The sequence below is a fragment of the Heterodontus francisci genome, chromosome 17 (assembly GCF_036365525.1).
Source record: "Heterodontus francisci isolate sHetFra1 chromosome 17, sHetFra1.hap1, whole genome shotgun sequence".
NCBI lineage: Eukaryota > Metazoa > Chordata > Chondrichthyes > Heterodontiformes > Heterodontidae > Heterodontus > Heterodontus francisci.
This window is the reverse complement of record NC_090387.1, coordinates 10,746,628-10,765,259: the sequence shown is the minus strand read 5'-3', so window position 1 is coordinate 10,765,259 and position 18,632 is coordinate 10,746,628. Positions and strand designations below refer to the sequence as shown.

The 18,632-nt window shown below is 43.5% G+C and overlaps 1 protein-coding gene across 3 annotated transcripts in view; it reads right to left on the bottom strand.

The window, feature by feature from the left end:
* Window positions 1–18,632, bottom strand: part of LOC137378719 (cadherin-8-like) — a 194,578-nt gene that overhangs the window by 112,326 nt on the left and 63,620 nt on the right. For all 3 annotated transcript variants that reach the window (XM_068049077.1, XM_068049079.1, XM_068049078.1), the window contains exon 3: window positions 17,537–17,831. In XM_068049077.1, the coding sequence (XP_067905178.1) occupies window positions 17,537–17,831 (295 nt within the window). The remainder of the gene's footprint in view (window positions 1–17,536; window positions 17,832–18,632) is intronic.

Sequence of the window (18,632 nt, the reverse complement as noted above, 5' to 3'; positions counted from 1 at the left end):
TCGCTGGAGCCACGCTAACCACTGCGCCACTGTGCTGCCCATGATGCAGTGCCTGTAAACCATGCCCACAACTGCTTGTCACCTTTGCCCAAACTAACCTGCGATGCTGGACCTCACTGCAACCCATGCCAGGAGAATCGAGGCAGGTTCGTGCGGAGATTTAATTGATATCAGCGGCGAGAGCTGCCACTGCACCTCTGACCGCAAAGCCCGGGGCTTTATTTTGAACTTGTTGACACATGCATCTAATTTTGCCAGAACTGTATACAGCTCTGGTCTGATACCTTAGCGATTATTTGGTCTGTTGCTGAAATCTCAGTACGCAAAATCTTTGGAATCAACAAAATCCATATAGGTTTGACAGCATTTGGGGGAAACAAGAAACAGGGTGCATTATTCTGCTGCACCATATATACAAACTCCTCTCAAAGCTGCACAAATCCACAAGTAATGTTGCCAAAGTCAATATTATTCTTCTCATGATGCATTTAAGGGGAAGCTAGATGTGCGCATGAGGGAGAAAGAAATAGAAGGACATGCTGATTTTTAAAAATTATTCGTCATGGGATGTGGGCGTCACTGGCTGGGACAGCATTTGTTGCCCATCCCTAATTGCCCTTGAGAAGGTGCCGGTGAGCTGCCACCACAATTCTGTCAGAGAGGGAGTTGCAGGTGAGATGAAGTAAATAGAGAGAGAAGAGGCTTGTGTGGAGCATAAATGCTAGTTGGGCAGCATGAGCTGTTTCTGTGCTGTAAATTCTATTTCTATGTCTATTTCATTTAGAGATACAGCACTGAAACAGGCCCTTTGAGTCTGTGCTGACCAACAACCACCCATTTATACTAACCCTACAGTAATCCCATATTCCCTATCACCTCCCTACACTAGGTGCAATTTCCAACAGCCAATTTATCGATCACCTGCAAGTCTTCGGATGTGGGAGGAAACTGGAGCACCCGGCGAAAACCCACACGGTCACAGGAAGAACTTGCAAACTCCACACAGGCAGTACCCAGAATCGAACCCGGGTCCCTGGAGCTGTGAGGCTGCGGTGCTAACCACTGCGCCACTGTGCCGCCCAAATAATGTCTTCCAACAAAACCAGTAGCTTCAACAGAAAATAATGATAGCTGACCACAATTAAGATACAATCATTATAAAATAGACATTGCTTAAGAAGCGGCCATTGATCCCATCAAGCCTGTTCTTTCCACAGCTCATATGCCATCTACTCATCATGGGCCCCTTCTTAACATTTAATTCTTCAACAGTGCTGATGAAACGTGATAAACCTGGTGGTTTATAAATGCAAGCTGTTGTTGTTGTTGTTGTTATACTGGTAGCAGCAATACCTAGAATACCGAGAATCGTGGAAAATGGCAGATGCTAATTTACATAATATTGAATTTTGTTTCAATATAGCACTGCACCTCTTTAGATCTTCCTCTGTCAGTATTATGTCTGTGTTGCATTAGACCTAGCACTTGTGTTCTCGACCTAACTTCCCGTGCTCCTAAGTGTTCTGTCTGCCCACTCAGATTGATGTAAAAACTTGCAGAACACCTTTCAAAAAAGAGCATGCGGAGTTCCCTCAATATTCGAGCCAACAATTATTCCTCAAACAACACCACTGAAATCAGATTATCTGATCATTTAACTCATTGCTGTTTCTGATATCTTGCTGAATGCACATTGGCTGCTCTACTTCCTACATCATAACAGAGACTACACTTCAAAATTTCTTCATTGTCTGTGAAGCAATTTGGGACATCCTGAGGTCATGAAGGTCACTACTTTTGTTTAACTCTGTGCCAAAATAGCGCCATGGGATCTTTTACATTCAACAGGGAGAACAAATAGGGCCTCAGTTTAACATCTCACCCAAAAGATAGGCCCCTCTGACAGTACAGCATTCCTTCAGTGTCAGCTTAGATTTTGTGCTCACGTCTCCAGAGTAGGACTTGAACCCATGACCTTCTGATTTCGAGGCAAAAGTGTGACCAACTGAGCTACAGCTAACAAAGAAGCCTACTGTAGAATGGATATATGACAGGGTGTAGAGGCCTGCTTTCAGTTGGGAAAAAGAACCCGACCCGAGCCCGACCTAACCACAGTGGGCTTGAGCCCCACCCAGCCCAAGTCCCTCCGATTTTGCCCTGAGCCCGACCTGACCCGAACTCACCATTAGTTGGCCTGACCTGAGCCCGACCCAACCATTCCTTTACTTATGTTCCTGACATCGAAGAAAGGAAACATTTTTTTTGGTGCATCACAAAACACTGCATCATGGTGGTATGCCAGACAAAATAAGTCATTTTTCTTATTCCTGGTCTCCATAGATTCCTATTCAATGCCGGTGAGTTGTGAAGTTGGAGGCTTAGATTAAACAATGTGTGCATTGTCCTAAATACTTTCAGTTCAGCTATCATAAAGTGCTGCTTGTGCGAGTTTGCCAACAAGAAATGTAACTTTCCTCTTAGCTATATCCTCATTTCAGCAGAGTCCTGGTGCCATGATCTAGGTTCAGCATCTTAATGCAATGAAGCTGATTCATCCTGGCAAATGACTCCACTTCTGGTCAAGACTGTTTACTTTGTTCCCCAAAGGGTAAAACTGTCCTGATGTTAAGAGACTCTCATATTTGGTGAAGGGCCCCGGAGGAGCAGTCATCAAACAGAGATCCCCATCATGGCTTCTGTGTCTCGCTCTCTGTTGTACATTTTGCCAGCAGCTGCCACTCCTGTTGTATGACTGTGACCCAAGATTTTCATTGCTACTGACTCAGTGTATTTACTTTTGAATGGAGACTGAATAGCAATTCACAAGACTCATAATAATAATATACAGAATTTATTGCACAGAAACAGGCTATTTGGCCCAAATATGCTGGTCTTTCTGCTCCACGTGAACCTCCTCGCACCCTACCTCATCTAATCCTATCTGCATATCCTTCTATTCCTTTCTCCTTCATGTACTTTTCTAAATTAACCTTAAATACTTCTACGCTATGCACCTCAACTACTCTATGTGGTAGTTTTAGACTCCCTCACAAGTGGAAACATTTTCTCTGGAACTCGAGCGGCAGTTGGAGTCACTGTGGTGCATCCACAAGGCAGAGAACTACGTGAATAGCATGTTTAGGCAGGTGGTCTGTGCAGGTTGAGATGGAATGGTGATCGCCAGGCAATCTAAGACAACCAGGCAGGTAGTGCAGGAGTTCCCTGAGTTGATCTCGCTTGCAAACCAGGTTTCCATTTTGGATACTGGTGAGAGTGATGGTTCCTCAGAAGAGTGCAGCAAGAGCCAAGTCCATGGAACCAAGAATGACTCAGCTGCACAGGAGGGGAGAAAAAAGAGTGGAAGGGCAATCGTGATAGGGGATTCGTTAGTTAGAGGAACAGACAGGCGTTTCTGCAGCCGCAGTCATGACACCAGGATGGTGTGTTGCCTCCCCTGTGCCACGGTCAAGAATGTCACAGAGCAGCTGCAGAAAATTCTGCTGGGGGAGTTTGAACAGCCAGAGGTTGTGGTCCACATTGGTACCAACGACATATGTAAGAAGAGGGATAAGGTCCTGAAAGCAGAGTTTAAGGAGCTAGGAAAGAAATTAAAAAGCAGGATCTCAAAAGCAGTAATCTCAGGATTACTCCCCGTGCCACATGCTAGTGAGCATAGGAATAGGAGGAGTAAGCGATTTAACATGTGGCTGGAGAATTGGTGTAGGAGTGAGCGCATCAGATTTCTGAGGCATTGGGACCTGTTCTGGGGCAGGTGGGACCTGTACAAGATGGACGGATTGCACCTTAGCAGGACCAAGACTAACATCCACACAGGGAGATTTTCAAGTGCTGTTGTGGAGGGTTTAAATTAAATTGTCAGGGGGCTGGTATCCTAAGAGGGTCCTCAGATTGGAGGGAAGCAAAACCGGTAACAGGAAGTAGAAAAATAGTAAGCAAAATTGGAAGGCAGACAAGACAAAGGCAAACATCAACTAGGATAGGAATGAGAAATAATGTTGAGACAATGTTAAGGGCACTCTATCTGAATGCATGCAGCATTTGCAACAAAATAGATGATTTGAAGGCATAAAAAGAGGTAAATGGGTATGATTTAATTACCATTATGGAGAAGTGGTTACAAGGTGACCAGGACTGGGAACTGAATATTCAGGGATATTTGTCATTTAGGAGGGATAGGCAGAGGGGAGAAAGAGGTGGGGTAGCACGGTTAATAAGGGGCAAGATCAGTAAATTAGTGAGATAGGATCTTAGATCGAAGGAGCAAGATGTAGAATCAGTTTGGGTGGAGCTAAGAAACAACAAGGGGCAGCAAACATTGGTGGGAGTTGTTTCTAGATCACCAAACTGTAGTGGTAATGTCGGGCACGGTCTAAATCAGGAAATTAGAGCTGCATGTAGCATGGGCAATACAGTAATAATGGATGACTGCAATTTACATAAACCTAATTGGGTAAACCTAATTAGCACTAAAGCTGTGGAGGATGAATTCCTGGAATGTGTACAAGGTGGCTTTCTGGAGCAGTATGTTGAAGAACCAACAAGGGATCGGGCTATTTTAGATTGAGTATTATGCAATGAGAAAAGGCTAATTAACAACCTTGCTGTAAAGGGGCCATTAAGAAATAGTGGCCACAACATGATAGAATTCTATCTTAAGTTTGAAAGAGATATAGTTCATTCTGAAACTCGGGTCTTACATCTGAACAAAGGAAACTATGAAGGTATGAGGGACAAGTTGGCTATGGTGGATTGGGAAAATATATCAAAAGATTTGATGGTAGACAGACAACAACTAGTATTTACAGAAGTATTACACAGTTTACGACAAATATACATTCCTCTCAGACACAAAAACCCAACTGGAAAGGTGAATCAACCATGGCGAACAGAAGAAGTTAAAGATTGCATGATGTCAAAGGAAGTAGTTAATAAGGTCACCAGAAAAAGTGGTAAGCGCGAGGATTGGGAGCAATTTAGAGTCCAACAAAGGAGGACCAAGAAACTGATAAAGAAAGGGATTATGATTGCAAGTTAGCTGAAACATAAAAGTGGACGGTAAAAGCTTCTTTAGGTATGTGAAAAGGAAACGATTAGCAAGGCCGAATGTGGGTCCATTGCATGTGGAGACAAGATAGTTTGTGGTGGAAAATAGGGAAATGGCAGATAGACTAAACAATTACCTTGTGTCTGTCTTCATGGAGGAAGACACAGAAAATCTCCCAGAAATATGAGGGAACCAAGGGACTTGTAAAAATGATGAACTGCGAGTAATTGGTATCAATAAAGAGGTAGTACTCAAAAAATTAATTGGATTGAAAGTTGATAAATCTGCTGGACCATGAGCTACATCACAAAGTATTGACCGAAGTGGCTACAGAGGTAGTAGATGCATTGATGGTTATCTTTAAAAATACTATACATTCTGGAAGGGTTCCTGCAGAAAGTCTTGGTGAGACCGCACTTGGAGTATTGTGTACAGTTCTGATCCCCTCATCTAAAAGGTTATACTTGCCAAAAAGGGAGTGCAAAGGAGGTTCACCAGACTAATCCCTGGGATGATGGGATTGTCTTATGAGGAGAGATTGCAGAAACTGGGCCTGTATTCTCTAGAATTTTGAAGAATGAGAGATAATCTCATTGAAACTTACAAAATTCTTCCAGGGCATGACAGGGTGGATGTGGATAGGATGTTTCCGCTGGCTGGTGAGTCTAGAATAAGGGGACATAGTCTCAGAATAAGGGGCAGGTCATTTAGGACTGAGATGAGGAGGAATTTCTTTCCCCAGAGGGTGGTGAATTTTGTGGAATTCTCCACCCCAGAGTGCTGTGGAAGCTCAATCATTGAGCATGTTCAAGACAAAAATCAATAAATTTCTGGATACCAATGACATGGTTCTATGGACATCAAGGGTTATGGGTCAGTGGGCTGCTCCACACACCACTGACCACCTCCAGACGCTTACCCATTGTCTCTCGAGATAAGGAGGCCAAAGAAGAGAAGGGTTATGGGGATAGTGGGCAAAAATGGCATAGAGGTAGATGATCAGCCATGATCTGTTTGAATGGCGGAGCAGGCTCGACAGGCCAAATGGCCTACTCCTGCTGCTATTTCCTACGATCCTATGATTCTCGGCATTTACTCTATCATAATTTTAAAGACCTCTATTAGGTCATCGCTCGGCTTTTTACCTTTTCTAGGGAACCAAATAATTCTGCAGTTCAACTGGCAAAGCTGAAACCATCCTGTTTGGACCCCAGCAGAAACTATCCACCTTAACCCCTGATTCCTATGCACTTCACCCATACTGTAGCACAGCCTAGCTGTGAGCAATCATAGCCTCCTGACTTTCAAATCCCAGTCCATCACCACCATAGTTTACTACCAACTCCAAAATATCATTCATCTCCAAGTCTACCTTATTCCCAACATCCACTAAAACCTTTTCAAACACCTTTCTCACATCCAGGCTCAACTTTTTCAATTCCCTTTCTATTGGATCCAAGGCACACTGCACATAAGCTTTAACTTATCCAGAATTCTGCCAACTGCACCCTATCCTGCTCAAACTTCCTCTCACCTCTCATTTCTGTCCTTACTAATCTTTATTGCCTCTCTCAATGCCTCAATCTATGGCTTTAAAATCCTTTGTTCAACTTCAAAATCATTGTTTTCATCTATACAGCCCTCCATTGCTTCTCTCCTTCCTAATTCTTTCAGCTCCTCCAACTCTATGTCCCTACTTATACCCTCCACTCTTCCAACTCTGGTCTACTGCTCATTATGCGCTTCATCTGCTTATATTCCCATGAATTTAGATAGCTGAGGGGTGATTTAATTGAAACATTTAAAATGATAAAGGAATTCAAAAGCATAGACACAGAGAAACTATTTCCTCTGGTGGGGAATTCCAGCACAAGGAGGCACAATCTTAAAATTAGAGCTAGACCATTTAGGAGTGCTTCAAGAAGCACTTTTTCACACAATGGGTAGAAGAAATCTTTCTGCAAAAAGCTGAGGATGCTGCGACAAGTATTTTTTATTCAATAACAATATAAAGGGATATGGAACAAGGCAGGTAAATGAACTTGAGGTCAGCCATGATCTAGTTGAATGACGGAACGGGCTGGAGGGGTTAATGGCCTCAGCTTCTACTTTATCACTGTTAGTAGATCCTTCAGCTGTCTTGCTGCCCATACTTTAGAACTTTCTACAAACCTGACCTCCTTGTTTTTTCCTTCCCCAGCTTCAGCAGCCTCCCAAAAAACCTAAATCTTTGACTGAGTTGTGAATCATCTTCCCAAATTCTCCTCTTGCTCCTCCTTGTGTCCATACCTGAACCGAGTTGGCTTGGAATGTTTTTCTGCTTTAAACATGCAATATAGTTATGCATTGTTACTAAAGCATCATTGGAGAACTGCCTGAGATGCACAGTGCTGAACTATGTAGGGACAACAAACCATTGATGTCATGTTGATCCAAGACCAATTTTACTTTTGCCTGATGTCCACAGAGGTATATGTCCCAGGCATGGCCATTGGGTGGAGATCATGAGTAGCCACCATGAATGATTTTCCCCTCCTTCATCCCAAGGATGTTGAGGTTAATTGTACCATCTCTAATTGCAGCTTCAATGAGCTTAGCTCACTCAATGCAGACAAGATGCAGTAAAAGAGAAAAAGGCGCCGGAAAATGTGGTGGCAGACTTTGACGATAAAACAAATTCTTTAACAATAATTGAGAAACTGGTACTGAAAAGCTCGACATGCATGCATTTATTTTGAAGCTGGATGTTTTATCCCTGGAAGCTAGCACATTTTATTGCCAGTCTGGATCAATTGACTGGGCTGTCATCATTATAACCTCAGCTAAAAACTGCAAACTATTCATAGTCTCCTGGGAACTAACCATTTTTGATATAATAAAAAAGGAGATAAAATGATTTTCAAGGGAGCATGGTCCTTTCTCCTTCCCCACCAGTATAAATATTGGTCTGGGCTTTGCGTGCTATACACTCACAAACCTATAAGGGTTTGCAGCATACAATATATCCTGTGCAAGGGTAGAAACTTAATTAAATATTGACTATTTAATGATTTTAATTTGTTCACATCAACCAGTCGCATAAAAGTCACAGAGAATGTGTTGTAAGGGGCCACCCTTACTGAAGGCTCTGCTCTAATCGTCCTCTTTCCTTTGCCAATGATTTCCTCTGTGATTTTGGGTGCAGAGCATCATATATCAAATATATAACAGCCTCTCCAGTGTGGGGATGGCAACAGGCTTTGGGTCATTTTTATTTGTACAGCATTCAATACAACTGGCACGGGTTGCAAAGGCCAGCAGAGAGAGTGAAGGTGAGAAGGAGGTGCAGGAGAGAGAAGTGGGGAGAGGGATGGAGAGAAAATGGGAGATTGAGGTGAGAGGGAGGGAAAGAGGGACTGAGAAAAGAAAGAAGTAAAGAGAGAAAGAGAAAAGAATGGGGAATGAAACAACAACTTACATTCATACAGCATGTTGACCCAAAGCACTTCATGGAAGCATTACAGAAAAAAGAATAGCTAAAGAAGGATACATTATGACAGTTGACTGAAACCTTGGTCAAAGAGATTGGCTTCAAGGAGACTCTTAAAGGAGAATAGAGGCAAAAAGATTTAAAGGGAATTCCAGAACTTGGTGTCTAAAAGAGGGAATAAAAGGGCATGAAAGAAAGAGAAAATGAAAGAAAAAGAAAATAAAAGAAAGCAGAGAAAATAAAAGAGAGTAAAAGACAGTGAGGGGAAGGAGAAAATGAAAAACAGCGAGGGGATGAAAGCAAGAGAGAGATTACGAGAGTGAGGGAATGAAAAAGAGATTTACAGTTATTGTTTATTATAGCTCATGCTCTATATGCTGGAGATAATTTTTTTCTGCATTGCTAGAAAGCTTTGCCAAAGAGCTGTGGGTTGCAATTTCAGTAAATACTTTAAAAAAAAGGAAATCCACAGGCTAAAACGTCTGCCTGCGATCATTTTGGCGTAAGATTAGAAATGATTAAAAAGCATTATTTCAGCTCCCAGTGATTTGTACAACCATAGCAAAATTACAGTCAATATTTACAGCCAGAGGACTACTTCTAGTCCAGGGCACTGCTGGCAGGAGAGGGTTTGTGCAGCTAATTACAACAGTAAAGAGCCTGAGAGTGTTACACGGTCGACTCCACAGCAAAAATGTGGGTTTTATTACAGCAAGATATACATTCTTAAAAAGGCTATGCACTAGATTAAACAAATTCTTTGATGGAAGGATGCAACCCTAGGAAAACTCATTGGAATCACAATAATTTTAAAATAAAAAGTGTTTTTTCAAAGAAAAACAACTTATTGTTACAATGTTTCTGATTGCATCTTAGAATGAGTCAGGAAGGCTAATGAATGATTAGAATTAGAACATTACAGCGCAGTACAGGCCCTTCGGCCCTCGATGTTGCGCCGACCTGTGAAACCATCTGACCTACACTATTCCATTTTCATCCATATGTCTATCCAATGACCACTTAAATGCCCTTAAAGTTGGCGAGTCGACTACTGTTGCAGGCAGGGCGTTCCACGCCCCTACTACTCTGAGTAAAGAAACTACCTCTAACATCTGTCCTATATCTATCACCCCTCAACTTAAAGCTATGTCCCCTCGTGTTTGCCATTACCATCCGAGGAAAAAGACTCTCACTATCCACCTTATCTAACCCTCTGATTATCTTATATGTCTCTATTAAGTCACCTCTCCTCCTCCTTCTCTCCAACGAAAACAACCTCAAGTCCCTCAGCCTTTCCTCGTAAGACCTTCCCTCCATACCAGGCAACATCCTAGTAAATCTCCTCTGCACCCTTTCCAAAGCTTCCACATCCTTCCTATAATGCGGTAACCAGAACTGCACGCAATACTCCAGGTGCGGCCTCACCAGAGTTTTGTACAGCTGCAGCATGACCTCGTGGTTCCGAAACTCGATCCCCCTACTAATAAAAGCTAACACACCATATGCCTTCTTAACAGCCCTATTAACCTGGGTAGCAACTTTCAGGGATTTATGTACCTGGACACCAAGATCTCTCTGTTCATCTACACTACCAAGAATCTTCCCATTAGCCCAGTACTCTGCATTCCTGTTACTCCTTCCAAAGTGAATCACCTCACATTTTTCCGCATTAAACTCCATTTGCCATCTCTCAGCCCAGCTCTGCAGCCTATCTATGTCCCTCTGTACCCTACAACATCCTTCGGCACTATCCACAACTCCACCGACCTTCGTGTCATCCGCAAATTTACTAACCCACCCTTCTACACCCTCTTCCAGGTCATTTATAAAAATGACAAACAGCAGTGGCCCCAAAACAGATCCTTGTGGTACACCACTAGTAACTAAACTCCAGGATGAACATTTGCCATCAACCACCACCCTCTGTCTTCTTTCAGCTAGCCAATTTCTGATCCAAAGCTCTAAATCACCTTCAACCCCATACTTCCGTATTTTCTGCCTACCGTGGGGAACCTTATCAAACGCCTTACTGAAATCCATATACACCACATCCACTGCTTTACCCTCATCCACCTGTTTGGTCACCTTCTCGAAAAACTCAATAAGGTTTGTGAGGCACGACCTACCCTTCACAAAACCGTGATGACTATCGCTAATGAACTTATTCTTTTCTAGATGATTATAAATCCTGTCTCTCATAACCTTTTCCAACATTTTACCCACAACCGAAGTAAGGCTCACAGGTCTATAATTACCAGGGCTGTCTCTACTCCCCTTCTTGAACAAGGGGACAACATTTTTTTTGCTATCCTCCAGTCTTCCGGCACTATTCCTGTCGACAATGACGACATAAAGATCAAGGACAAAGGCTCTGCAATCTCCTCCCTCACTATGACTGAGCTTCCATCTATGAGACATGCTTTCAAATCCAGCCCAGACTGAATGCATGAAAGACTGCTGTTGTAAGGCTCTTATGTGAAATGAGTTTTGAATTCTATGGAATGAAAAAATGGGCAGGCTGATCCATTACTGTGTTCTTTATACCTCCTCAAAGTTGAATTTCTCCCCTATCCACATCACCTGCGCCCACCCACTCTCAGGGTTTAACCTTCTCAAACATTCTTTTCCATAGCCTTAAAACTGTGAATTTTCACCTCCCTCAGACTATTCCGTTGCCACAAGCTAATGAAACCTCTTCTTCCACCGCCTTCGCCTTTGCACCCACTTCTTTGACCAGGAGACCTCCCCACACACAGCAGACCCTTTTACCTGACTCCAGTATTCTCCATCCACCTGGACCCCTCCCTCTGGCCTCTTACCCTCTCTCAATCTTTTCATTGAGATCTGAACATACAAGTTAGGAGCAGGAGTAGGCTACTCGGCCCCTCAAGCCTGCTCCACCATTCAATAAGATCATGGCTGATCTGATTGTAACCTCGACTCCACATTCCTGCCAACCCCCAATAACCTTTCACCCCCTTGCTTATTAAGAATCTATCTACCTCTGCCTTAAAAATATTTAAAGACTCTGCTTCCACTGCCTTTTGAGGATGAAAATTCCAAAGACTCATGACCCCTTAAGAGATGCGACCCCTCTTAAATGTGATCCCTTTTTTTAAATAGTGACCCCTAGTTCTAGATTCTCCCACAAGGGGAAACATCCCCACCTTGTCAAGATCCCTCACGATCTTGTATGTTTATATGTTTCAATCAAGTCGCCTCTTACTCTTCTAAATTCCAGAAGATACAAGCTTAGCCGATTCAACCTTTCCTCATAAGACAACCTGCTCATTCCAGGTATTAGCCTACTATACCTTCTCTAAACTGCTTCCAACGCATTTATATCCTTCCTTAAATAAGGAGACCAAAACTGTTCACAGCACTCCAGATGTAGTCTCATTAATGCCCTGTATAACTGAAGCATAACCTCCCTACTTTTGTATTCAATTCCCCTCGCAATAAATGATAACATTCTATTAGTTTTCCTAATTACTTACTGTACCTGCATACTAACCTTTTGAGATTCATGCACTGGAACACCCAGATCCCTCTGCATCTCAGAGCTCTGCAATCTCTCACCATTTGGATAATATGTTTATTTTTTATTCTTCCTGCCAAAATGTAAAATTTCACATTTTCCCACATTATACTCCATTTGGCAGATATTTTCCCACTCACTGAACCTATCTATATCCCTTTGTAGCCTCCTTATGTCCTCTTCACAACTTACTTTCCTACCTATCTTTACGTCATCAGCAAATTTAGCAACCAGACCTTCGGTCCCTTCATCCAAGTCATTTCTATAAATTGTAAAAGATTGAGGCCCCAGCACAGATCCCTGTATCACACCACTCTTTACATCTTGCCAACCAGAAAATGACCCACGTATGCCTACTCTCTGTTTCCTGTTAGCCAGCCAATCCTCTATCCATGCCAATATGTTACCCCCTAATTGCTGGCGTTAAATTCGACATCCCAATTTCTCTGCTGCCCTCACTCACTCTAACCTGTCTCCCTCTGAACTTGCTGCACTACTGCACCATGACCCCACCACCAAACATCAAGCCATTGCTTCCAAGACTGTCACTGACCTTGTATCGTCTGGAGATCTTCCCTCCACTGACTGCAACCTCACAGTCCCCCAACCCCAAACAGCCTACTTTTACCTCCTTCCCAAGATACATAAGGAAGACTATTCTGGTAGACACATTGTTTCAGCCTGTTCCTGCCCCACAGAACTGATTTCTTTCTATCGTGACGATATTTTTTTCCCCTTGTCCACTCTCTTCCTACCTACATCTTGCGGTGCCCTCCATCACTTTCATAGTTTCCAGTTTCCTGGACCTAAGCATTTCCTTTTCACCAATTCCTCTACACCTCCATCCCCCAACAGGAGAGTCTGAGAACTCGCCACTTCATCCTTGAACAAAGGCTCAACCAGTCCCCATCCACTAGCACCCTCATCTGCCTGGCTGAACTTGTTTTCATATTGAACAACTTCTCCTTCAACCGCACTCACTTCCTCCAAATAAAAGGTGTTGCTATGGGTACCCACATAGGTCGTGGCGATACCTGCCTTTTTGTGGGATATGTGGAACATTCTTTGTTCCAGTGCTACTGAGGCCCCTTCCCTCACCTCTTTTTCCAATATATTGATGACTGTATTGGTGCTGTTTTCTGCTCTCACCTTGAACTGGAAAATGTCATCAACTTTACTTCCTATTTCCATCCTTCTCTCACCTTCACATGGTCCATCTCCAACTCCTCCCTTTCCTTCCTTGACTTCTCTGTTTCCATTTCTAGTGATAGGCTATCAACCAATATTCACTCTAATCCCACTGACTCCCACAGCTACCTTGAATATACTTCTTCACACCCCAGCTTCATTGTCCCAGCTTCTCCATCATCATCGCATCTGTTCGGATGTTGTAACCTTCCATGCTCGCACTTCCAATATCTCTTCCTTTTTCCTTAACCGAGGATTTCCCCCACCATAGTTGACAGGGCCCTCGACTATGTAGTTTCCATTTCACACAGTTCTGCTGTCACCCTTCCTCTCCCTCCCAAAACCACGATCGGGTTCCCCTTGTCCTCACCTCCCACCACAAAAGCCTCCGTATTCAACCGATCATCTTCCACTATTTCTGCCACCTCCAGCATGATGCCACCACCAAACACATCTTCCCCTTCCCTTTCAGCATTCCAAAAAAACTGTTCCTTCCACAATACTCTGGGCCACTCCTCAATCACCCCCAACACCTCCTCTTTTCCATGCAAGTGCAGGAGGTGCCACACCTGCCCTTTAGTCTCCTCCCTTCTCACCATCCAAGGCCCTAAATACTCCCTCCATATGAAACAGTAATTTACATGTACTTCTTTCAATTAAATATGACACTGAGCAGATGATCAACAGCTTGGTCAAATAGGTAGGCTTTAAGGAGAGTCTTAAATGAGGAAAGTGAGGGTAGAGGCGAAAGGTTTGTGGGGTGGGATGGGGGGAATTCCAGATCTTAGGGCCGAGGCAACTGAAGACATGGCTACCAATTAAAATCGGGGATACTCAAGAGAGTATACTCAAGAGAGTATACTCAAAATTAGATGAGTACAGGGTTAGGGGCTGGAGGAGATTGTATTTGCTTCTCACAATTCTATAATGGGGAGACCAAACACAGACTGGGTGACCGCATTAAAGAACACCTCCATTCAGTCTGCAAGCGTGACCCTGAGCTCTGAGAAACCTGTCATTATAATTCTCCACCTTTCTCCTACTCTGACTTTTCTGTCCTCGGCCTCTTGCAGTGTTCCAATGAACCTGAACGTAAGCTGGGGGGGTGGGGGGTGAGGTGTGGGCAGTGAAATAAGGGTCAAGGACAGGGACTTGCTATGTCGGGAGGTCTTGCAACCCAGGCCTTCAGAAGTCACAGCATATGATTGACACAGGCACACGCTGATCATCTGCTGCCTGGACCCATGGTGAGCTGGGCACCATTGATTTTCTTTTCAACTTCTAAAGCAGCCATCTTTGTAGGGGAAACCTGCATGTTTCTTCTGGGGAGCAGGTATGGAACGTCCCTCAACAATCTGTGGTCAAACAGGTAGGTTTTAAGGAGTGTCTTAAAGGAGGAAAGAGAGGTAGAGAGGTGGAGAGGTTTAAGGAAGAAATTCCAAAGTTTCCAACCAGTTGCCCAACCAGCTGAGGGCATGGCCACCAATGTTGAAACAATGCTCCTTCTATGGTGAGAGGTTAGGATTAAATGAGCAGAGATATATCGAAGGGTTGTAGGGATGGAGGAGATTACGGAGATAGGGAGGGGGTAAGGCCAGGGAGTGATTTGAAACAAGGAGGAAACTTTTAAGATTGAGCTGTTATTTTTTCAATGTAGACCAGCAAGTACAGAGGCTATGGGTGAACAGGACTTGGTGATGTGAGGACACGGGGCAGCAGAGCTTTGGATGACCTCAAGTTGTCGAAGGGTAGAACATGGGAGGCTGACCAGGAGTGTGTTAGAATAATCAAGTCTAGAGGTAACAAAGGTATGGGTGATGATTTCAACAGCAGATGAGCAGAGACAGGGGCAGTGTTGGCTGACGTCACAAAGCTGGAAATAAGTGGCCTTAGTGATGGCGCGGATATGTGGTTGGAAGCTCATTTTGGAGTCAAATATGGCACTGAGGTTGCAAACAGTTTGGTTCAATCTCGGAAGTTGCCAGTGAGAGGGATGGGGAGTCTGTGGTTAGGGAGCCAAGTTTGTTGCGGGGACCAAAGACAATTGCTTCAGTCTTCCCAACATTTAAATGGACAAAATTTCTGCTCCTCCAGTACTGGATGTCGGACAGTTAGTTTGATAGTTTAGAGACAGTGGAAGAGTCAAGAGAGGTGCTGGTGAGATAGAGCTGGGTGTCATCAGCGTACATGTGAACACTAACACTCCTTTCAGATGACAACGCTGAGGGGCAGCATGAGAACTAGAAGGGGTCCAAGGATAGATCCATGGGGGACACCTAGGTAATGGTGTGGGAGCTGGAAGGGAAGACATTGCAGGTTATTCTCTGGCTATGATTAGATAAGAATGGAACTAGGCGAGTGTAGTCTCAATCAGCTGGATGATGGTGGAGAAGCTTTAGAGGATGATGGTGTGGTCAACTGTGTCAAAAGCTGCTGGCAGGTCAAGAAAGATGAGGACGGAAAGTTTACTTTTGTCACAGTCACATGGGATGTCATTTGATAAGAGGTAATCCGGTTCTGCAGCAAGGGCAGAAACCTGATTGGAGGGATTCAAACATGTGAACGATGACATGGATTTGGGAGGTGGCAACATATTCAAGGACTTTGGGGAAGAAAGGGAGGTTGGAGATAGGGTGGTTATTTGTGAAGACAGAGGGGGTCAAGGTAAGCATTTGACAAGAGTGGTGATGATGACAGATTTGATGGAGAGGGGGTCAGTACTTGGGAGAGAATCGTTAACAATAGCAGTTAACGCAAACTGTACTTATACAAGGTCTAACATAACCTCAGGACATTCCAAAACGCTTTGCAGCCAATGAAGTATTTTTGAAGTGCAGTCACTTTTGTAATGTAGGAAATGGGGTAATTTGCACATAGCAAGAACCCTCAAACAGCAATGAGATAATGACCAGATAATCTGTTTCAGGGATGTTGGTTCAGGGATAAATATTGGGCAGGACATCAGGGAGAACTCCCTGCACTTCTTCGAAGGACCACAGATAGGGTCAGAGGCTAAAGCCTCACTCAAAGGATGGCACCTCCCACAGCGCAACAGGTTTCTTGATTTTAAAAAAAAGAGCTTGTGATTGGTGCTACAAGTCTATTTAACTTTTTAGATGACTCAATATTTGATAAAAGGAAACAGAGATCAAAACACAAACTTTGCAAGGATGTGTCATTAAATATTTCCTACAGTCGGAATTTCCCAATCCTCCGCAAAATGGTTCTGTAAAAGGAGAATTTTTTCTGAAGGAATCGTGCGTGATCAGTGCAATTACATCCCTTAAACAACAAAATCTGGCATTTATATAGTACCTTTTAATGGAGCAAAGCGTTCCAAGGTGCCACACGGAACATTGTCAAACAAAATGTGACACTGAGCCACATATGGAGATATTAGGTCAGGTGACAAAAAGCTTTGTCAAGAGGTAAATGTTAAGGACTGTCTTAAAGGAGGGGAGAGAGTTGGAGAGGTGGAGGGGTTTAGGGAGGGAATTCCAGACCTTAGGGCTGAGGCAGTTGAAGGCATGGCCGCCATTGGTGGAGCAATGGAAATTGGGGATGTGCAAGAGGCCAGAATTGGAGCAGCACAAAGATCTTTGAGGTTTGTTGGGCTGGAGGAACTAACATAGAAACATAGAAAATAGGAGCAGGAGTAGGCCATTTGGCCCTTCGAGCCTGCTCCGCCATTCATTACGATCATGGCTGATCATCCAACTCAGTAACCTGTTCCCGCTTTCGCCCCATACCCTTTGATCCTTTTAAACCCAAGAGCTATATCTAACTCCTTCTTGAAAACATACAATGTTTTGGCCTCAACTGCTTTCTGTGGTAGCGAATTCCACAGGTTCACCACTCTCTGGGTGAAGAAATTTCTCCTCATCTCAGTCCTGAAAGGTTTACTCCATATCCTTAGACTATGACCCCTGGTTCTGGACTCCCCCATCATCGGGAACATCCTTCCTGCATCTACCCTGTCAAGTCCTATTAGAATTTTATAGGTTATTTAACGGATATAGGGAGGCGGCCAGGTCATGGAGGATTTTGAAAATAATGATGAGACTTTTACAAGCAGGAGGCGTTGTCGATCAGTGAGCACAGAGTAAATAGGTGAAGGGGATGGTGCGAGTTGGGATCTGGACAGCAGTACTTTTGGATGAGCTGAAGTTTACAGAGATTATAATTTAAGATTCAGTTAATGTCATAGGAAGAAAGAAGAATCCAGAGGTGGTTTTATCTTGCTGAACGTGAACTGGAGAAGTGTGCATAGACTTACCCACAGAGGACATCTCTGGCACTGTTGCATGATAAGGTTCATTTGAAAATTCAGGTGCGTTGTCATTGATGTCCTGAACCTTGATGATGAACTCTGATGGGGGCTCCAGAGGTTTATCAGTCTCCCGGTCAATAGCCTGTGCGGTCAGTGTATACTCAGCCTTCTCCTCACGGTCAAGTCTCTTCATAGCATGAATGTCCCCTGTCTTGTCGTTGATCATAAAGATTGTACCAGCGCCCTCTCCCGACAGGATGTACTTGACATTTCTACTTGCTAGATCAAGATCTGTGTGCAACTAGAAAGGGAAATGGAGAATAAGTGTTAAAATATATTTATTTTCTTAATATATTAATGTTGTTTCCTTCCTCCCTTCCTTACATTGTTTCCTACAGTAAAATGATTGATTCTAACCAGGAATCCTATGACATTGTTACTGTCATCCTGATCAAGGCATGAAGACAATGATACAGATAATACATTTCCCGGTTGTGGATGTCATTGGAAAGGCCAGATTTGCTGCATATCTCCAGTTGCCCTTGAGAAGGTAGTAGACCTTCATCTTCAACTGATTGGTATTCAGAGGGAGTTGAGAGTCATTGTATATGAATCACAGTAAGTTAACATACAAGTGCAGCAAGCAGTGAGGAAGGCAAATGGTATGTTAGCTTTTATTACAAGGGAGTTGGAGTATAAGAGTTATGAAGCCCTGCTGCAGTTGGACAGGGTTTTGGCGAGACCACACCTGCAGCACTATGTACAATTATATTCTCCTTACCTAATGAAGTATACAACTGCCTTGGAAAGGGTGCAACAAAGGTTCACTAGATATATAACTGTGATGAGAGGACTGTCCTATGAGGAGAGATTGAGCAGAATGGGCCTATACTCTCTGGATTTAGAAAAAAGAAAGTTGATCTCATTGAAACCTATAAAATTCTTTGAGGGCTTGACAGGATATATGTTGAGAGGTTAGCCCTTTCGCTGGAGAATCTAGAAGAAGTGGGTATTCTCAGGGTAAGGAGTCAGCCATTGAGGGCTGAGATGAAAAGAAATTGCTTCATTCAGAAGGTTGTGAATCTTTGGAATTCTCTACCCC